The 23,046-nt window shown below is 34.4% G+C and overlaps 1 protein-coding gene across 11 annotated transcripts in view; it reads right to left on the bottom strand.

Annotated features, from left to right (window-relative positions):
• Positions 1-23,046, bottom strand: part of PIK3C2G (phosphatidylinositol-4-phosphate 3-kinase catalytic subunit type 2 gamma) — a 365,719-nt gene that overhangs the window by 313,616 nt on the left and 29,057 nt on the right. For all 11 annotated transcript variants that reach the window (XM_033430304.2, XM_049695083.1, XM_033430311.2 and 8 more), the window contains exons 2-5: positions 20,950-21,696; positions 15,915-15,997; positions 12,183-12,340; positions 7,072-7,186 (exon numbers count right to left, since the gene is read on the bottom strand). In XM_033430304.2, coding sequence (XP_033286195.1) covers positions 7,072-7,186; positions 12,183-12,340; positions 15,915-15,997; positions 20,950-21,615 — 1,022 coding nt within the window. In that variant the 5' untranslated portion in view covers positions 21,616-21,696. The remainder of the gene's footprint in view (positions 1-7,071; positions 7,187-12,182; positions 12,341-15,914; positions 15,998-20,949; positions 21,697-23,046) is intronic.

Below are 23,046 nucleotides of genomic sequence, written 5' to 3'. Positions count from 1 at the left end.
TGCTTCATATTGCTCACAACTTTGTTTTAAGCTGCCAACAGCCAGTGATGAAACTGATAAAGTTCTAATGCTTTCATTTACTCTTTGCTTATAATTTAAAAACCCTGTTTGTAAAGCAGTTTTTGAGGAGAAGACTGATACTTAATGAAACTCTTTTTTATGGTAATTGAAGTACCTAATAAGACTAGCATGATATCCAGGTATAAGAGGTCAGGAACTTTCTCATTTAGAGAAGAGTTATGGAGATGTGTTATTAGAGTGAGTTACTAGATTTATAAAAGCGTTTAACCGGGAGAGGGAGTGCCAGAGCAAGAGGCAGAGTGAGAATGGAATATTTTAATTGACAGAAAGAGTTTGTCATACTAGATTAAAATGAGTATTTAATGAGCTGTAAAAATAACACAGTTGACCTTTAAAAAGAGGAATTTTGGCTTGCTAGGAAAGTTATCTTTCTTAATTTTTAAATATGCTACGAAGTATAACATCTTATTTCATTGATTAAATTCAATATTTGTGCAAGGTACTGGTTTTAAAAAAATGTGTAAATTTTTTTTCATTGAGTCAAAATTCTTAGGTCACTAATATCCCTGGTCTCTAATATCTTGCTACTTGAAATGTGAACCATGGACCATGAGCATGAGCATCACCCAGAAGTCTGTTAGAAATGCAGTCTCCTCCCCATCCCAGACCAAGTGAGTCAGAATCTGTTTTTTAACAAGATCCTCAGGTGATTCATATACAAATTAAAGTTTGAGAACAGTTTTAACATATCAATATAAATATAGATTTATGTGTAATTTGTGTCTGTCTATCCTCCTGTTTATTTACATTCCCCCCCTTTCCAGGATTTTATTTACTACTTGACTAACCCTGGTTAAGACAGATGAATTCAATAAAATAGCAAAATATGACTTAAGGAGGAAATTAAAAAATAGAGAATCACAAAACTACTGCTAGCAAAGTAGTGAAAAAGTATCCTGACCATTGACATTTAATTTTGATGATGAAAGGTTTTAGCTACTTCCTCAAAACTTGGTTAGTTCAAGTAGTTACTTTTTTTGTGACTATTTTAACAGACTGATACACCTTCTGGAAGAAACCAAGGAGCTTAAATTTTAAGGATTTGCCCTTATCTAATCCAAAGTAGTTGAGAAACTGCAAAAGTAGAAACTAAATATAATTTATCATTATCTTCATAAAACAGGTTAAGGAACATAGTTCTGATAACATAAGGGGAGTTTAAAATGAAAAATCTTTCTACATCATTCTACAACAGTAATAGTGGGGTTTTTTTTTGGAGGGGGAATACTTATCCATTTTTTAGTTTATTATATTTTAACAACCATATATTTTTAATTGATTTAGAACTATGATTCACAGGAGCTCATATATATATCCATATATATATATATAATATATATATCCATATATAATCCATATATATATAATCCATATATAATGAAAGGACTAGTAGAGGCTTAATAAAATTTTACACTTGTAATTAAAGATTACTAAAATATAATCCTACAGCTTATTTTTACAGTAGAAAAATATATTAAAAATGCAGTTTTTAAGAGGAAAAGAATTTGAAGTTAAAGGAGGTTAACTCATTTTGCCAAATCAACGGTGTTAGAGAGTAGTGTTACAAATAGTGGGAAGGATTTGTTTTCATATTCTTCATTTGCTTAAACAGTCTCAAGATACCAAAAAGAAAATCAATTTTTACCTAATCAGAAATTTGGAAATGACAGAAAGTCCATCTTCTGTGATTATGATTTAACATTATTTTAGTCAAAGCATTTCTAAACACTTCCTGATTAAAAGTTTTAAAAAATTTTATACACGTCAGAAAATGAGTGTTCTGTAAGTTATGTATCTTTTCCTTGAGTTTGACCTAAACGCTGTATGTTGAATTATAAGCTCAATATATGTTGTGTTTATTGCACAATATATGTTCATTATTCTTAATGAAGCGTTATCCTGTAATTTTTGTTTTCAAGTGGCCCTTTATCATGAAAGGAGGCTTTGTAATAGAGTGGAAAGTCAGATAAACCTGTGCCATCCTGACTTTGCTGCTTCCAATTTTATGACCTTTAGCAAGTCATTTAATTTCTTTTTAGCCTCAGTTTTCCCATATGCAAAATGGGAATAATTATGCCTTTCTTTTATGAGAATGGGTGGTATTACATGTGAAAATTGTAGCCCAGGGCTTCCCTGGTGGCACAGTGGTTGAGTGTTGGCCTGCCGATGCAGGGGACGCGGGTCCGTGCCCCGGTCCGGGAAGATCCCACATGCCGCGGAGCGGCTGGGCCCGTGAACCATGGCCGCTGAGCCTGCGCGTCCGGAGCCTGTGCTCCGCAACGGGAGAGGCCGCAACAGTGAGAGGCCTGCGGACCGCAAAAAAAAAAAAAAAAAAGAAAAAAAAAAGAAAATTCTAGCCCATACGAGGCTTTTAATAAGTAAAATCAATTTTCTTATTGTTTTTATTGTTATAATATTATTTTCATTTCTATGCAACTTGCTTAAGCATTCCTGCTTTTATCAGAGATCCAGTTTTCCAAATGCCTCGTTATCTTTCTGGTTGTTAAGATTAAAAAAAAATTATATTTGTTTGAACTCCTGCTGATCTTTCAGGGAAGGAAAGTTCCTCCTTCAGGGCACTGCTAACCTCTTCATCTGTCTTTTTGATCCCATCTTCTCTCAACTCCTCACCATTGATATATTCTCTGCCTTCAATACTTCCCTCTCCATTGGTTCTTTCCCTTCAGCTTATGAATATTTTCAAATCTCTCTTATCCACATTCCCCAAATCTCCAGACTGATTCTCCTCAGCATCTAAAGCCCCATTTTTCTCCAGGCTTTTATCACCACACATTACTTCTGAGAGAGTAGTCTGCTTATGTGTTTCTGTTTAGCACCTTCCATTCTCCTTAGCTCATTGCAATCTTGCTGTTTTCTCCTCCGTTTTAGTAAACTTGTTCTTATTTGAATCACCAACTCATTTTGTAATTGCCATATTTAATGATGATTTTTCAATCCTCATTTGATTTATTTTCAGTATTTGATACTATTTACTTAGTACTTGAAACTTTCTCTTCCCTTCTTGTGAAAGGCACGTTTTCCAAGGTGTCCTGCAACTTAAATTGCTTTTTTCCAATTTCCTTTTTCTGCTCCTCCTCCTCCTTCCATCTTTTATATGTTAATGTTCTCAGGATCCTTTCTTTTGTCATTTTCCCTACGAGACTGCATCTGTCTCTAAGACTTCCATTCCTTCTTAGAGCTAACAGTTCCTTAACCCACACCAGATTTCCTAAAATCTGGGCTATTTTCTCAATAACAGATGACCCTTGGCACTCACATACCCAATGTGTTTCAGACTTGATTAATTATTTTATAACCTCAAACTTCCATTTCTCTGATAACTATCATCATTACTGAACTCACAGCAAAACTAGTCATCATCTTCTACTCCCTCCAGGCAATCCCACTGTCAACTAAAGAATGTTGCTCACCATATGGCTCTACGAGGATTGAGTCATTAGCCACTGCAGTTGCTGACCTCCACACCGTGCTAAGAGTTCAGGGCAGAGATCAGAAATGAGGCATTCTGTGCTCTGGAAAAACTGGCAGAGCTTGCTTTCAGATAGTTAGATATTTTCAGGAGAAAAGTTTATGATTCCAGTTTCTTGCATCTTTCCATACTTAGGAATGCACGAAAATCATTAACTAGGATATCTGTGCCTCCTGACTAGCAGTAACCTTCTACTGAGATGTGTTTGATTGCATGTACCCCTTCTCCAAAATCACATATAAGCTGATGTCTCCACCGTAACTCTCCAGAGCAGTTTCTCAGAGATAGCTGAGAGGCTATAGTCCTCACCAAGTCCCCCGTAAACATTGTAACACACAGCTTTCACGTTGCACTTTTTTATTTCCGTTGACATCACATATTTAGTTGCCAAGTTCCATTAATTCCACTGTTTTAATAATACTCCAGGGATTTAATAGTTCCTGTTTAGCCCCAGTGCTGCTACTTTAGCTCAAGCTCTGTCACCTTTCATATGTTCAGTTATGTTCTCCTAACTCGAGTTTTTAACTCTTTTTAAGCATACATTACTGTTCATATGATCACTTAAATGCTTCTCCCATCCTCCAAAATAATTTATTTCCTTAATCTCTTGATAGCAAAAAAAGACATGTTTATTGTAGACATTTTGTAAGTAAAAAAAGAAATGAATGAATATTATCTGTATTGTAGTTCTTTTTCAAGGAGTGGCTACTCGAACATTTTAGTGTATAGGATTTCATTTAGTGTATAGGATTACATTTTCATGTATAAGATTTCTATTTCTTTTCCAAATAGTAATATACTTATTTTAACAAATATTAATATATTGAAATGTGGTTTGAAAATATATCTTGTCACCCTTAAAAACAATGATACATGCTTTCATATCAAGATATATGATATTGTATTTTTATTAATTTATAAATTCTATGGCATATTATAATGAAATTATGTTCACAATTTTACCACTACTTTTGAGTACTATTGGAGAGTTAGTTTTTTTCTTAGTATTAGAAATTATGCTATGGTGAATGTAGAATTTTGTATTTAAGTCTTTTAGTATAATTATGATTGTTGCTTAGAAATATTTGTAGAAGCAGAATTGCTGAAACACATATATGTTTTCGACACATTTCTATAGACTTCTGATACATTTTTGACAAAATTCCCTTTAGAGAATGCTATATCAGTTTAAATTCCTAGCAGCTGTTTGGATTTTGTCCATTTTCCCACTGAATTTCATCATAATAAATATTTTAACAATTTGATAGGCAAAGATGGCATCTCATTGTTTTAACTGCATGTTTGTCGTTAAACTCTTTAAGTAATTTCTTGTCCACTGAATTGCTATTCACGTTCTTAGCCTGTTTTTTTATCTTGATAATTATTATTTTTTAATTTATGCACATTTTATATGTTCTAAAGCTATTAACATTTAAGCTATTAAGTACTTATTTCTTTCCTCAGTATTTACAGTTTAAATACATATTGGTCATTGACTTTCCTTTGCACCATTTCCTTATTCTTGCTGTTAATCCATCTCTCTTTGATCTACAGGTAGTTGGTGTATAATAAAACTAATACTGCACTCACAATAGGGCATTGTAATAACTGATGACATGGCTTTATGAATTCCTTAGCCAAGGAAAAAGGCAAGGATTATATCTAAATCGTCTTTGTATTCTCAGTGATAAACCAAATCCCTTGCACACGTGTGCACTTAGTAGGTGTTGAATTGGACTGTTATAATCCCTGCACAACTGTGTGTAATTTCCACCCCATGCTCCAGCATGAAGAACCATTTGCTATTTTCTGAATCCTGCTCACGGGATTTTTAGTATTGTTTTATAGTTAAGAGCCAAGGTTATGCAGGCAGCCAAACCTGGGTTTGAGTTCAGGCTTGACCCTACCAGCTTCCTAGTTGTGTCACCTTGAACAAAGCCTCAGGTTGCCCATTTGTAAAATGGGTTATTATAGTGTCTGTATCATTGATATATTGTAAGACTTAGATGTTTACCCAATTTGAGACTAGGAAATAATTAGCACTTAATAAGTGACAACTATTATTATTATTATCATTGCAATCAAAGTTAGTTGGGTACTTCAGATGAAGTGTAGTACTGTAACTGTTAGAGTTTAAATTATTACTTATTGCATTATTAACTTATTACATGTTACCCGTGTTCCCTCTACAGAAAAATATGAACAGATTATCCAAGTCTTTAAGGACATATTTTTAAGACAAATTACATAGAAATAAATGAAAAAAAAACAATGAAATATATATTCCTTTAGATATTAGAAAGAATAGTAATGAATATTCTGCTTATTCATATGTATCAATACTGATAAACTATTACTCTTAAAAAGTAAGCAAATTCCAGTTATGTACATATCCTTCAATTTCCATTAGATAATAACTGACTGTAATTAATGTACACTAATACTTGGCAACTTTCCTAACTTAATAAACCCACATAAATTTTAATAAAAATAAATGAGTGTGAAAACATTTCAGAAATCTATTATGTTTATACTAACAAGAAAAAAAAGAGTGAAATGATTTTGTTGTAACTGGGAACACAAAAAGGAGAAAATCAGTCTTAAATGTCACTCATAGTTAACATTACACAATAAAAGAAAATTACCGACAAGATATTTTCAAGCACATTCATAGTGGAATAACAATGACAGTAACAATGGATGTCTCAAAAGAAATACATTTTTACTTTCATAAGACTGTTGTCAATCTTTAGGTACTTGTAGAAACACAAAGAGGAAATGTAAATACCAGGAGAGAAATATGCAATAGCAGGAGAGAAATATTTCCTTTCTTAAAGTTGTATTATATTTTCAAAGTTGGTCTTTAAGGAATTTTGGGACAAGAGTTATTGTGGTACACTAAGTAAGTTTTCTATCAAATAAATATTTGCAGTTGATATATATGAGAACAAACTTTTCTAATTGTTTTAATGAGCTGCCTGAATAAAGAATTGAAGACAGTGTTTTAAAACTTAGACTTTTATGAAAATGTTGTAAATATAATACTCAAACCCTCTGTGATTTTGAAAAATCAGAGTTTAATCAACATGCTAATATTATTCCAAGTCAAAAAAACTACTTATTACAAAAGAATTTATTTTTTAAATTGTCAGTCCTACTAAGCTTCGTTACAAATAAGGTAACTTGGGTTACCCAGGATTTTCTTGATTTCAAAACTGAAAGTCCCATGTCCTGGGAGCTGCTTCAGTCCTGGGCAAACTGAGATGGTTGGTCACCCTAGTTATGGGTTACTTAAATACGTGTTGCCATAAATACACAAAATACAAAAGAAAACCAAGAATAAGACTGTCAATATAACATGATATTTTAAATTCACCTTAAAGGAAGGAAAATTGATCATAAGAGTATAGTGTTTGTACAAAGTCTGTTTAAAAGAAAAGAAAGTGCTGCTCAATATAGATTGTAACAATGATCCAAATTTACCTTAATAAGATACTTACTTTTGTAAAAATTCTTCATAGCCACATATACTTAGAAGATAATTTTGGGGTGATAACTGGTCATTTGTACAAAAATGTAGAATTTCTGCTATTAGGTCTTTGACAAGATAATTAGCTAAAAACAAAGTTGAATAATAAAATGTTAATAAGAGCATATTATATATTGGCTGGGAGAAAGATTTTGAGCACAAAAAGTGATACATGCTTTATGAACTATTATAACTTTCTAGCTCCATCAAGAGGAGTTAAAATGAGATGCATCTCATTTATTAGTCTGGTTAGATTTGGAGATTGAAAAAAAAATATTCTTTGCATTTTCTTTGATCAATCTGTCTTCAAATAACCGAACAGAGCTAGGTATTTCATTCCTCATTCTAAAATCTTTGGTAATTGTAGCTCTGCATAAAAAATATTCTACTGTGATTACCCTTAGGGATTTGGGAAGTGCTAAAGAGATTACACAGTGAGTGCTAAGTGGCAAGGCAGGAATCTAAATCTGTCATCTTCTAAAGCCTGTGCTCTTAATAATTCCACGTTTTCACAAGTCATCACTCTTCCTTTCCTGTATAGGAATCACCCCAGGTTCTGTCTTGGACAACGTCATAATAACCTTGAAGAACATGTACTCTCTTTCTCCACCTTCTCTGGGACTCAAAGAGTCAGCATATTATAGGGTAAAGTTCTTTGCCTTCTCATATTCACATTCCATAATATCTCCCTACCAAACTCTTACATGCATTTGCCATTTAATAGTGGCCAGAACCATGCTGACTTGTTACGATTATATTTGTCTGTGAAATATTTTTCTAATTGTAAATGATAAATAGTATGGGATTCATTTATTATCATATGTGATAATGGAAATTATCTGTTATATATATATTATCTATCTATTTATCTATCTATATCTCCATGCTTTCAACGTGATCTTGAATGAAAGTTAGTGCAACAGATTGTACTGATGATCCTTAATGAGGATTTGAACAGCATACTGCAAACACTCATTTGCATTTATTAGAGTTGTGTTTTGTTGGCAATTATGTGTTTAATTTGCTGTGACTTATTTTACTGCCACACCTTTTTGTTTGGGAAAGGTTTTTGACACAGCCTCATAAAAAGTAGTGCAAGTGATATTGTTGGACTTGCCATGAAGAGAAAAACGGAAGAGTATTATAATGTCCTATTTAAAAGTGTAGGTTTTATGGTAGATCAAGTTGTTATCAATAAAACGGTTGGAGAAACAAATGGTAAAGATCATCATGGGAATTAGAGATTGTGGAAATGTCCTGACACAGAAGAGAGTATATTAGACATGCTAGTGCTTGGGAATATTAACTGAAATAATATGAATTGAAGCTAGAAGAAAATATGGCCACAGGCAAAATCATGACTATAAAGGCTTTGACAAGAAGGGGAGCGCATTGCCAATATAAGATGGCAGGAAAGTATCTCTAAAGACACCAGTTTATTTTAATTCATTTGACTTTTCTGTTTCCAGGACTGTGTCCCCTATGCTGTTTGGGGCATGCATGCATTCATTATTTCACTATAGTCGTCTTTGCGGATTACATGAAAGACTCCATAATCCAGTTTCTAGCTATTACTCCTCTCCTGTGCTTTGGTGTGATATTTCCTACTATTTGCTTCATGTTACTTTTTGGTTGTCTCATTATTGCTTCAAATTCAGCATGTCTAAATCTGAAATTATCATTTTTCTCCTTGAACCCAAACATTAAGTGTCTGTGAGTTAAACTTCTCATCCATATTGTAAGCCAGCAAGAACTATGCCTTCTTTTAAGTAGACTTTATACCTGTATCTTCAATTTGACAGCTAATGTAACCCTTTTTCCAGTTTCTCCTAGTCTCCAACTTCATACAATCCTTCTCAATCTGTTGACCATATTGCCTACCATACTGAAAAGATTAAGGCCCATTTGAGATTCTTTAATTATGCTACTCTACACCTTAAATCTAGTTTTTTTATGCATCCTTCTCTATCCCTTTACACCTCTTGATACATAAGTATCACTGCTTTTTACTGCATCTTACTTCTTCACATGTGATCCTTCCATCACTGGTTTCCAGTTCCAGCAATTTAAAGCCTCTCTCTTTTATATATTTAATATCCTCCACTCTAAAGATGCTGTTGTCTTTTCTTTAGGATGTTTTGTTTCTATTTAATATTCCAGTAAAATCTCCTCTTCCATTCTATCCCTTTAAGATAGTATCTTATTTATTTATTTATTTAATTTATTTTTACCTCCTCATTACTGCCAAATTTCTTTAAAGTGTAGATAACTTCTGCAAATAATTCTCAATTACTCTTTAATCTTGCAAACTGACTTCTACTTCCACCACTTTGCAGGTCACAAACAGCTTCCTAATACTGTTCGAACTATGTGTCATCTAAATCCAGAAGGTAGTTGAAAGAAAAGACACGGGCTCTAGAGTAACTTTGGAATTGGAAAAAAGGACAGGGCAATCATCTTCATTGAAGTGATAGCTGACGACTGTAGAACAGAGAAGTCCTTGTTCAAAACACCTGCTCCTCCAGAAGGATTCTATTTTCTCACTCTGGGAGAAACAGAATTCTCTTCGGATGAAAACCTCTCACTGTCTCCTCCTCTTTGCTTATCTAGATTTCATTATTCCTTAAGTTTCTAGCAACTTATTGGTCATTCTTGAAATGCTTTTGAGACTTTTGTTCTCCAGAGCACATCTATATTACTAGTAAAACACTCATATAAAGTGGTGAAGGGATCACAGTTTTGGCATAAAGATTATTTTAAAGTGAAAACATTTGAAAACTTATCTTCACTTTTCTTATCTGACTATAGCCAAGACTCCCTAATACAGGTGCTATCAACTTTCTTCTGAGAGTTTCCTGCAACTTCTGGGAAGGAGACCAACTGCCCATCCATTAGCATAAAAAGATATACATGTATTTCCTTACTGAAGCTCTAAACACCCACCTCCTCACACACACTTTCATATTAACTTTTTATGTAAACCTTTACCTCTGGATTTCAGCAGGTTACTCATTTCTGAGTAACCCCTGCATGCATATATAAGGAAACCTTGTCTTTTATCCTGTTAATTTCTCTATTGTCAGTTGTGTCACAGCCTAACCCCTCTTCAAATTTAAATGGGCAGAAGACAAGTTTCCTCCTAATAGCAGCATATGCTACTCTGTATATTTTCATAAATGTGTCCTCTCCCCTCTTCTGCTTTTTCCTCCTTCCCTCTAATCCTCCCTTCCTCCCCCTTCTTCTTATAGACCCTTTTACTACCTTTGAGGCCACAGTCATCCTCTTTACCACTGTACATCTCTAACACTAAACACAATGACCTAATCACTTTACTGAAACTTCTTATAAAAGTCAAAAATGGCCTCTGTTTTGGCAAATCTAATATTGGAAATTAAATATTATAAATTGGAAGAATCGGAGTGGTCTCCTTAGTTCATAATTATTTCCTCTTCTCCAGCAATGTAAGTCAACATAACCCAGATGCCATTCTGATTGGATTAAGGTACAGCACTATTGATCTTGGCTGTGCAATCAGAACTCTGGTTTTAGAAATTTGAAAGTGGATCTGAAAGCAGCTCTTCTGCCCCTTTCCTGTTTGCCCATTTCTATTCCCCTCTAACCTTGAAAGAACCTAATCTGTTGATTCTTTTCCTAGATAAAAAGAAGTAAGATAAAGAATTAAGTAGTTAAAGAATGACTAGTTCTCTACCCACAATGGCCTCCTTAGCAATCCTGCAGGCATATCACAAAGGCAAGATAAAATCTGAAGAGAGAGTCAGCCTGCCTTCGCAGAATGGAGAACAATGCATAACCCAATCTCCTGCCTCTACGATTCACTGAGATTCTTCCTCCCCTTTTTTCCCTTTAAGAACTGTCATGGCTGAGCAGAATCTTTGGAGTTGGTCTTGGGACATGAGTCTACCTTCTCCCCAGATTGCTGGCTTTTCTGATTAAAACACCTTTCCTTTCTGTTGACGTTTGCCTCTTGATTATTGGTTTTTGAGCAGCAAGCAGCCAAACCTGAGTTTGGTAACAGATCCAATAGGGAGGTTGAACTTCCTTTAGATCTCTGGCCAAATAGCATTTAAGCTTGAGAGCTTAGCTTTCCATGTGTTGCAGAAAAGTAAGGGAAATGAGTCAGCAGAAAGCAAGAGAAACATAAGAAGCAATTACACAGAGAGGAGATGAGGTGAGAGACATACAGGAATTTTGGACTGCCTGTACATCAGTGTTTTATTCCCAAATCTTTGCTGAATTCCTACTCTTAAATTCTATAAGAAATCCCTGTAATCTTTAAATTATTTTTTCTGCTTACATCAGCAGGAGTTGGTTTCTGTTAGTTTCAAACCAGATGGTCCTAACTAATATTCCTACATAACATTGTTAGGTTTGCAGTCATCTGTACTAAGTCGGAGCCTTGGCTAGAGTAAGAAAGAAAATGAAGCAAAATACAGTGATAATGATAATAATGAAAAAAAATTTATTGGACCATTATTTGTCAAGAAACAACAGTTGATACGCAGAAACTTGGTAGCAACTAATGTGTGAAGAACTAATATTATTTTGCAAAATGGTTGATGGTAACAGTGAAATAAATATTAAACAACTTTAAAGAGATTCTAAAACTTTAGAGAAATGAGGATCATCTGGTGAGTTTGATAAAATACAGATACCTGGGATCCATCCAGAGACTCTGATTCAGTAGAGCTGCTAACTATGCTGGGCTGTACAGGGCTTAGTTCCCACTGTGGAGACAGAGGCTGTGTAACAGCCATTTTCACTTACATATAGTCTTTATCTAGAATCTTTTTGAAATTTAGCTTTTATTTTTAATATGCTAAAAACTTGCTATAGTTGCTATTTCATAGCAGGAAAATAAGGTGTCCTGGGGTGAGCTATGAAGAGAGTTCTAAAAAACAATAGCCAAACAAATGTTAAAAGATTTCCAGCTGTTTTCCTCTTACTTCACTTCAGGGCAAAATACTAGCTAATACTGCTTCTTTTAATGACTTCAGTCTGTGGACTCAAGGCAGCTATACCAGCTTTATGTAGATTTTTATACTTATTTGCAAGATTGCTTACCATATGGCATAAAATGAAGTTGTTGTGTTGAGTCCTCAGTAAAAATATTTATATTAACCTTAGTATTAGAAAAGAACTTGTATGGAAATGCTGTAGTCGTGCTCCAGATCTTCCCCGAATTGGAATTAATGTCAGTTGCATGATATGTTTCTCTTATTCTGAAAAATATATGTGAAAGAATACTTAGGACAAGATTTTAAGAAACTTCATGCAGGGCTTGCTATAGAAGATTTGAAATATGAAAATAACCAGCAGCTGATTTGTGGTATAGTGCTGTTAGCTAGGCTAGATTGGTAAAGATTACAATTAAACCAAAAGCAACTATAAAGCTCTGGTCTTTATGTTTTCCCTGGGGCACCTCATATGAAGCAATTAAGAATGCATTGTCACTTATAAAACATGAAAATTCACTCTGAACAGTGATTGCTTGCTTCACTGACATTGCCTTTTGAAGCATGAACTCCTCCCCTTGGTTTTGGCTCATGCCTTTGTCAAGCCAGAAGTCACTCATTTATTATTTATTCATTTATTGATGAATAAATTCTCTTGTTTGTGTCAAATTGGTAAATACCATTCTTGGCAGCCCATTTTCTTTAAATTTGGGGTTTTACACAAATATTTGGCTTTTACGTAAATAATTGAGCCCAGAAGTCATTTGTACATTCTGAACAATTACTTACTGTGTCAGGAAGTCAGAGAACTGGAAAATAGTTTATCCTTGGAGTCAGAAGCCTTGAGTTTGAATACTGACTCTTTTTTAACTTAAAAAAATTTTTTTAATATCTTTATGGGCATATAATTACTTTACAATGGTGTGTTAGTTTCTGCTTTATAACAAAGTGAATCAGCTATACATATACATATATCCCCATATCTCCTCCTTTTATTCAGTAGTTTTATGGTCAGAGGCAAGTTACATGACCAGTTTCTTTGTTTGCACAAATGAGGATATTTATATCTACTTTAAAGGTTTATGAGAGAAAAGGCATATAAAAGACTTTTGTAGAATGTAAAGCAATATATCCATGTAATGTATCATAATTATCATTATATTATTACAGCTGAATCCCTGTAGAGCCATATTTTATGCCCACATGTAGAATTTAGCATAAAATTATTTGTAACTAGATATTTAAAATGCTTTTGATGATGAAGTCCTAGGTTTTTTCCTGTTTTTGTTAATTTTGCAGACCTCTAAACTTTGTAGTGCTCTTCCTGAATGAAAAATTATGCATTCTGTGTATGCATTCTATGTAATGTATCATATATGTTACATCCTTGGCATTTATTCTAACTATTTTTGCAGCATTAAAGTAGTGTAGTCCCATTGAAGTAGCTCTATCTCTATGCCCTTAAACTGTACCAAAACATCCCCTCCTTGAGGGACCTCACAAATGGAAAAGTGTGTATGCACCCAATGGGTCTGGCATGTATCAAAATCACCTTTTTTTCTGGGTTCCATTCCCAGTTTTTGATTCAGTAGATATGTGGAGGATTCCCCCGCCGCCCCCAATTTTTAGTGGTTTTCCAGATAAGCCAATACTACTGCTGCTCCAGAACTGCAGTTCAAGAACCACTGCTTAGGATAAAGGTATGGGCCACTCTTCTTTGTTATACCCTACAACAAAGGTTTGGACTCCAGTTCTGAATTGAGGAGCTTTATGATCTAGCACTCAACCATATGATAAGGTACTACTCAATGTATACATACATGATTTAACCTTCTACCATTTTGGAGGATTAAATTTAAAATGTAAATTCATGACTCATTCTTTCCTAAACCTTCGCTGAGCATCTACTGTGGGCCAAAAACTTTTTTCGTGTGCTATGACATTTTATTGTATTTTTAATAAAAATATGACATATTTCTTGAGAGATGTGCCTTAAAAGTATGTCACAGCAAGAAACCAAATCCCACAAATTAGAGAGCCTCTTTAAGGGTGTATGGCGGGAATTAGGTAAGGTTATTTAAATGTTAGAAAAAAAACACTGATGAAATTGGGCATATAAATCTATTCTGTATGGCTTTCCAGAAATTTTGGAGACCCTCTTAAGAAACTTGGCTTTCAAATTCAGTTCTGTCTTCTTTTGAATTAAGAGCTTTGGATAGCACCTAGCACATATTAGGTCCTCAAAAATATTTGCTATTGAGTGAATAGTGTGTTTGTGTACAAAATAATTATGCATATGTAAATTTAATTATCTTTATATGAGTATTTGTCAACAAAAATTATAGAAAACCAAAAAAATGTGTAAATATAACCTTCTTTTTACTACTTTAAAGTTTATTATTGTTTGGTTGTCTTTTTTAGTACTCATGGTTACTTTGAAAGAAACCATTGGAAAAAAATTCCATTTAAGAATTTCAAAATGTACCATGAGCTACTGACAAACCATTACATAAAATATTTTCATGTCACTATTTCATTCACAAGATTTCATCAAAGAATATTACATTCTCTTGGGAAAAAAAAGTGATGGGAGAGACTAATAATAAATGTATTTTGATGGAGCTATACCAAGTATTACCTTGTGATATTGAGAGAGCTATTTCTTACGCTTAGGGTAGAAATTATCACATCTTAGATTTAAGGTGTCAAGTTCCTGGCAATGCTTGTCAGGTTGTTACAGTGGGTAGCTCATTACTGACAAAATCAATATTGATATCTGTAAAGATCCTAATTAGGAATCCAAAGTGCCATTTAAAATATTCTTCTGTGAACTGGAGCAAGAAATTAATTAAAGATTGAATATAGGTTCACGGGTTTGAACTGCTTTGTTTTGTATTTTGTATGTGTGCCTTTCGGTTCTTCCAATATGGTGACAAGTTTTTTAACTTGACTTTGCTTTTTTGTTTGCTTTTTCTTCATTTGAATATTTGTCATGCATTGACTAGTTATTAGGCATTCAGATAGCCTTTTAAAGTAGTGATTAAATAAATGATTCAAATCTTTAATCCCAAATGATTCTTTAGCAGGCCGCTGCTATAGCTGATAAATAAGCTAATGTTTATTTATATGTATATTTATTATATTTTCAACAGCCAAAAAAGGATAAAAATCAAGATAACTAAAATGTAAGTGCATTAATTTTTCAAAATTTTCAGGTATCTTAGCAATAGAAGAGATGGCATTATATAAATTTTAATTGATAATGAGAGATTGGTCTTTAAAAAAGAGGCATGTACCTTTATAAGTTCTTTTTTTAGATTAGCAAAAAGGGGATCTGGGATCCCCTTGTGATCAAATTTGTTTTTCAGTGGACAAACACCCATGCACTTGTTCAACATTCTGGCAGCCCATTCAGGGTAAGATTGAGTTATTGAGCAGAAGGTACTCTCATCATTCTAAATAGTATATCCCAGGTAAGAAGGATAAATCTATGCTAATTTGGGACAGAGCCAAATAAGTCAGTCACTTATGTGCCATTAAATGAGAAATTAATTCACTGCAAACTAAGCTATCAACAAACAGCAAGGAGAAGACTGAAATTATAAAACATTCGTCTGTAGCCACATTTTCAGGGGAGAAATTTATTTGACTATAAACAACAAAAGCAATACCAGAAGTTGATTAATGAACTAATTTGTCATAAATTTATACTGTTAACTATGTTAAAAAATTATAGAGCTTTAACATTTTATATGCAAGATTAATCAGCTCAGTGATGTTAAAATAGACAAATTTATGCAGGTACAGAAATTTCTAAGTTTAATGGAATAGCAACACTTACTTTTTTACTTTCTTGCAAAAGGAGGCCAGACTTCTATTACTGCCCTGAGGTACTTCAACCAGCTGAATGGAACAACCTGTCAGCTTAAAATAAAAACTGTTAAATTAAAATAGTTTGGTGTGGAGAAAAGATTAATACAATTCTAAAATTTTTCTTTTGTTTTAGAAAGCCATTATGTTTTAAATTTTATTTATTTATTTATTTATTTTACGGTGTGCGGGCCTCTCACTGTTGTGGCCTCTTCCATTGCGGAGCACAGGCTCCGGACGCGCAGGCTCAGCGGCCATGGCTCACGGGCCCAGCCGCTCCGCGACATGTGGGATCTTCCCGAACCGGGGCACGAACCCGTGTCCCCTGCATCGGCAGGCGGACTCTCAACCACTGCACCACCAGGGAAGCCCTCTAATTTTATTTTAAAAATATTTACTGAAGCAATACATATGGAAAAATACATAAATTTTAAATATATAATTTGATTTTTGAGGAATATATGCAACTGTGAATATTAATATCCAATCAAAAAATATAGAACATTTCTGTCACTTTAGAAAGTTCCCCCATATCTCCTTCTGTCAATCTGAACATCTGTTTGGTAACTGTTAATTCAGATTTCTATCACCATAGATTAATGAATGTGCTCTTTTGTTTCTGGCTTCTTTCATTTAAATGATATATGTTTTAAAATTCATGTTGTCATATGTATCAATAGTTCATCTTTCTTAGTTACCTATTAGTAGTATTCTATTGCATGAATATTCCATAGTTTGTTTATCCGTCTTCATGTTGAAAAACAGTTGTGTTGTTTGTAGTTTTGGCGTATTGTAAAGAATACTTAATTTTCATATACAAGTGTGTTTTGGACATGTGCTTCACTTCTTGTGAATAAATCCATAGACGGCTCAGTTAAAGAAATAATTTTGCTTTATGTATTTTGCAGCCATTATTAGGTACATCTACATTTAAGTTTATTATGTCTTCCTGATTGACTTATTATTATGAAATGACCCTTTTCTTTCTCTAATAATACCCTGCGGGCTTCCCTGGTGGCGCAGTGGTTGAGAGTCCGCCTGCAGATGCAGGGGACACGGGTTCATGCCCCGGTCCGGGAAGAGCCCACATGCCGCGGAGCGGCTGGGCCCGTGGGCCATGGCCACTGAGCCTGCACGTCCGGAGCCTGTGCTCCGCAATGGGAGAGGCCACAGCAGTGAGAGGCCCGCGTATCACACAAAAAAAAATAAAAAACAAAATACCCTGCCTTAAGCTTCATTTTCTGATATTAATAACCACACACAGCTTTGTTTTGTTGGTTGAATGTTAAATATTTTTATTTTTTTAAACTTTAAACCTATCTGTGCCTTTGTTTCTCAAATTTGACTCTTGTAAAAAATAAAGCCTTGCTTTTCTATCTAGTTTGTCAATTTCTCCCTTTTATTTGGAATATATTTAGTATATTTATGGGTATTGTTAGATTTAAGACTGCCACGTTCATATGTGCTTCTAGTTGTTTCTTCTGTTTTATTTTGTTCTTCTATTTCTCCTTCCCTGATTTTTGCAGTTTGATTTTTTAGCCCGTTTCATTTAATTTCTCTGTTGGATATTTAGTTTTTCTTCTTTGTACTATATTTTTAGTGATTGTACTAGCTTAGAACTTACAATATGCATCGTAAATATTTCACAGTTTACTTAGAGTTAATATTGTGCCACTGCATTTAAAATGTAAGAATTTCCAATAGCAGATAACATTTACCATCCCTTCATCTTTTATTCTCTTGTTGTCTTTTATCTTTTGTTTACATATACAACAACTCTGACAATGAAATCCTGTGTTTTTGCTTTAAACAGTCAGCTGTCTTTCAAAAAATTAAGTAGTTTTTCATATTTACTAACATATTTACCATTTTTACTGCTCTTTTTTCCTTTCTATATTCCATCTGGTATCATTTTCTTTGCATCCGAAGACTGACTTAAGTATTTTTTGTGTGCATGTGAGCTGACTGATTTCTCTCAACGTTTGTTTATATGATAATATATTTATTTAAAATTTTCAAGCATGTACTCAATGAGTTATAGAAGTATGGATTCTTTTCTTTTTTTATAGAGCTTTAAAAATGCTATTCCACTGTCATCTGGCTTCCATCGTTTCTGATGAGATAATGCTTTAATTTAGATTGTTGTTCCACTGCATGAAATTTTTTTCCCCCTCTCTGCCACTTTTTATGATGATCTTTTCAACTTTGGTCTTCATATGTTTGAGTATAACATGTCTACATGTGGTTGTCTTTGCATTTATTCTGTTTGGGATTTATTGAATTTCTTAAATCTGTAATTTGATATTTTATACCAGAGTTGGAGAAAATTTCAGAGCATTATTTCTTCAAATGAATTTTTCTTTCTTTTCTTTCCTCTCCTGCTAGCATTCCAAAATTATCCATATATTAGGCTCCTTATCTCCTAAGTTTCTTAGTCCCTGCTCACTTTTATATAATTCTTTTATTTTCTCTTCTTCAGTTTGGGTAATTTCTATTCTTTTTCTTTTTTTTCTCTCCTTTTTTTATAAATTTATTTATTTTATTTATTTTTATTTTTGGCTGCATTGGGTCTTCATTGCTGCGTGTGGGCTTTCTCTAGTTGCAGCGAGCGGGGGCTACTCTTTGTTGCAGCGTGCGGGCTTCTCATCGCGGTGGCTTCTCTTGTTGTGGAGCACAGGCTCTAGGCGCGCGGGCTTCAGTAGTTGTGGCGAATGGGCTCAGTAGTTGTGGCACACGGGTTTAGTTGTTCCATGGCATGTGGGGTCTTCCCAGACCAGGGCTTGAACCTGTGTACCCTGCATTGGCAGGTGGATTCTTAATCACTGCGCCACCAGGGAAGCCCTATTCTTTTTCTTTCAAGTACTCTTTTTCCCCTGTCATCTTATATCTGTTTTTAAGTACACCCAGTGACTTTTTAACTACAGATACTATATTTATATTACTAGATTTTCCATTAGTCTTTGTTTTTTCATCGTTTCTAATTTCCTTGAGATTCCTCATTTGTCTACTCATTATGTTCATCTTTACTTCATCTTCTTGAACATCCTTTTAATAATCTCCTTAAAGTCCCTATCTGTTAATTCCAACATCTGTTCTGTCACAGAATCTCTATTCACTGGGCTATTTTCTTGATTATGGTTCAGAATTCCCTGTTCTTTACGCATCTGTGCATTTGTTATTAAATGTTGGATATTGTAGATGACACATTAGGAATTGTTTTTACAAAGTGTGCAATTTTTCTCTGGCAGGCAGGTGGTTAAGATTGTTTTGGTCTTGTCAGCCTCTATTTTATTTTTTGTGGGGCCACATGTAAGTTAATAGGTAGAGCATTTACTTTAGAGCACGATTTTTACTTGTAGGAGATAGCTTTGTGTGATCTCAAATGAATGCCTGAAGTTCTCAGCTCAGTGTCTTCTCTCGCTGGATCAGAACTTGGGCACCGCATAACTTCTACTTGTGTGTGGTGAACACAACCTCTTGGCCAACAATCTGCAGTAAATCTCACATAGACTCCTGACCCCCATGCATTGCATAGTTCCTTCTGTGCTCTGCCCTACAGATTACAGCTTCCTTTGCAGCCCGGAACTGCAGTCTCTGCCTCCTCAGTTTAGTGATACTGCTGCTCAAATTGGGCTCCACTAGTCTGCCTAGCAGCAGGAAAGGGCCCCGAAGACACCAGGATGATCATAACAACACTTTGCTGTTTCCCTTCTCTTAAGGATTGATGTCTATACCAGCTGTTTGCTTCATATATTTTGTCTAATTTCATAGTTGTTTTCAGTGGTAAGGGAAAGTTTAGTACTTGTTACATTGTCATGGTCAGAAGTAAAGGTTCCTAAAATTCATGCACTTTTAATACAGATCATTTGAGGTATTACCTCTTCTGCAAGTGCCTCAGACACAATTAATTGTTTCTTCTCTTATGAACTCATCCTCTCTATTATTTTACTGTGTTGGCATTATTGGTTTGCAGGTTAATTTAAGCAATATGCTATTGCTGAAATCAGGTATTATGCGTTTTCTTCTTTGCATTTGTTATGCCTAATCATATATAGTTTAAGAATATGATAAATAGTTGTTGAATAAATGAAAAGTCCTCTTGTCTAACCCTGTAAATTATAGCTGAAATAATGTTTCATCATTTTACTGTTTAATTCTGGTTTCACTTGTGTCTAGACTCCGTATAAGCAGAGAAATGTTCAAATATTATACAAGAACCTCTGTGGTTACGAAATGATTGGAAAACTACTAATGAAACCATCAGGATGAATTGCACAATGATTACTTAATTTCCTACTCTTGGAATGTTCCCAAAAGAAGTTGCCTGCTAACAGTATAATTTAGTAGCCTCTGAGTAAAAAGACATTTTTCCTACAAATAATGATATGAAGTTTTTTTTTTTTTTTTTTGCGGTATACGGGCCTCTCACTGTTGTGGCCTCTCCCGTTGCGGAGCACAGGCTCCAGACGGGCAGGTTCAGCGGCCACGGCTCACGGGCCTAGCCGCTCCACGGCATATGGGATCTTCCCAGACCGGGGCACGAACCCATGTCCCCTGCATCAGCAGGCGGACTCTCAACCACTGCGCCACCAGGGAAGCCCGATATGAAGTTTTAATTCATGGTAATATAACTCAAGATATAAATGTAATGAAATGTATGTATGTTTCTATGTGTGCATAATGACACAATAAGAATAGAAAATGCTATCATTTAAACCTCCAACTATGATATTTTTATCTAATAAAATGTAAATACTATAACATTATATTTAGTTTTGATGAAACCAGAACTTTAAAAATATTATAAAAATTTTCCCTTTCTTTAGAAAAAATCATTAATTCAGGAACACAGAATTTGTGAATAAGTTTTTTTTCCCCAAAAGTATTGATAATATTAATACATTCCCCTAATTAAGATTAGTTACTCTCATTACCAAATTAACCCAGCACATTATTGAATGATTCTTTCAGATTCGTATTTTTAGGTTGACATATATGACACATACCTCTTTGTTCTTTGGCAATGTGCTTTCCCAGGTCCTGGGTAGAAAAGAACCTTTAAAGAGCATCAGAGATGGTTCCACAATGTTCATATTTCTACTGCTTTTATTTTCTTCTTTTGGCATCAAGTCAGTTGAGAAGGATGGATATATAGGAGGAATGCTACGTTCAAATCCTATATGGTAGTTATCCAGTTCACTCTGTGAATTAATTTCATCCACACTAGTGGATGATGGAGGTAAAATATTGAATCCGTAATTATCAGCACCATGGTATTTTCCTATGGGGTTTCCCCCAAAGCTTGCTTTATTTATGTTTTGAGGATTTGGTAGCACGGAATGCCTAAAACCAATTACTCCTGTTTTATTAACTTGGTGACAGGAGAGTTCTGTGCTTTTAGAAGTGAATTCATTCAAGGATATTTGGTGTGCTTCATCTAATGAATGCCTTTTTGAGTCCCAGTGTGGTGCACTGGGCACAAAAATGGTGTTTTCTTCAATTTCTCTCTGATAGAGTGGGATTGTATTACTGATCTCATCTACTACATGATCAAAACCCAGACCGGTGTGGCTAGGAAAAAGAGGTTGATTTACAGAGTGAAATTCTTGGTGCTTTTGCTGCTTTTCATGTGATTCACTGGGATTTAGATCTGTTTTCCAACAATATGCCATTCTGTATTTTATGTAACTGAGAGGGTTGACTCTGCTCCAAATATCTCCTAGATGATATTATAAAAGATGATAGGAATTTTCCTAGAAAAAGCATACAAGGAAACAAAAAACTTTAATTAGAAATAAAAGAGCTTGCAAGAAAGAAATATGTTGAGTAAATACAAACAATTGTTTTGAAGTTTCTCCTTAGCAAATGAAATAATTCCATGAGTAATATAAAACTCCATCAGGGCTCACAATATTAAAGTCCAAGGGGCAGTATTGACTTCAGAGACATTCATGAAACTCCTGTGATAGAAAAATAAGTCCACTTCAATTATGACAGGAGTTTCATGAATCAATCCAAAGACAATATTCCCCTTTGGACTCCTTTTCCTACTGAAAATCCACTTGCCGACAGCAGCATTATCTCCCTCAGTATTCAGTCATCTATCAGCATGGTAATATGCTAAAGTCTTTTTATTATCTTAAAAGTCTCTTCATGATGAGAAGTTATTCCATCCCTAGATACAGTCTTAACTTCTTTCTCCTCTCCATAACCAATCATCTTATAGGTTGGCTAGATCCGTTCGTCTCTTCCCCAAAACTTCTTTAAATAATTGCAAACTTCTTTCATCATTTCTCCAGAACAACTTTCATTAAGTTTACTAATGAGTAAATTCAACTAATGTTTATCAGTCTCTATATTTTATCTCTCTGCAAAATTTGAGTCCATTCATTCACTATCCTTCTTATTTTAAAATTTCTTGCTGTGTCCTACTTTGGCTCTCTGTGACATTGTACTCTCTGAGTTCTTTGTTAGCTCCTTCTCAAGACTCCTTTGTCTATTACTCATTTTCTACCTGACCCTTGTCAGAGCTTCTTTTCTTCTCAATTATTCTCTTCTTGTAAGTTATTTCATACCTCCTGTGGTTTAAATTACCATCTATATGCCAATGACTCCAAACTAGACGATTCTTATTATTATCTGCTCAGTGTCTCCACTTTGAATTTTTTTTTTTAACCTCTAAGAGAAAGTCCAAAACCTAAATCAAAATTCACCCAAGAACCTGCTCCTATCCTAGTGTCCTCTGTGAAAGAAAATAACCCAGCCATTCACTCAGTTGTTTAGCCCAGAAACCAGGGTTTTATCTTTGAATCTTCCGACACCTTTATCCTTCTACATCCAATAAACCACAAGTTCCTGTAGGAAGTCCTTCTTTCTTTCTCTGTCTACCATTGCTACAATCCTCGTCTACAGTTTTCATCTTCTCACCTGCAATGTTGCATTGTCTCTGAAACTGCTTCTACATTTTCTGCAATTCATTCTTGTGTCCTGTAGTCCATTTTTTAATATTATAGTGTTATATTTAAGAGACTGACCATGTATCTCTCCTGGATATAGCTTTTCAGTGGTTTCTCACTGCCTCAGATAACATGTATAGATGTTAC

Source organism: Orcinus orca, chromosome 11, assembly GCF_937001465.1.
Source record: "Orcinus orca chromosome 11, mOrcOrc1.1, whole genome shotgun sequence".
Classification (NCBI taxonomy): Eukaryota; Metazoa; Chordata; class Mammalia; order Artiodactyla; family Delphinidae; genus Orcinus; species Orcinus orca.
The sequence above is the reverse complement of the archived record's forward strand: the minus strand, read 5'-3'. Positions and strand labels throughout refer to the sequence as shown.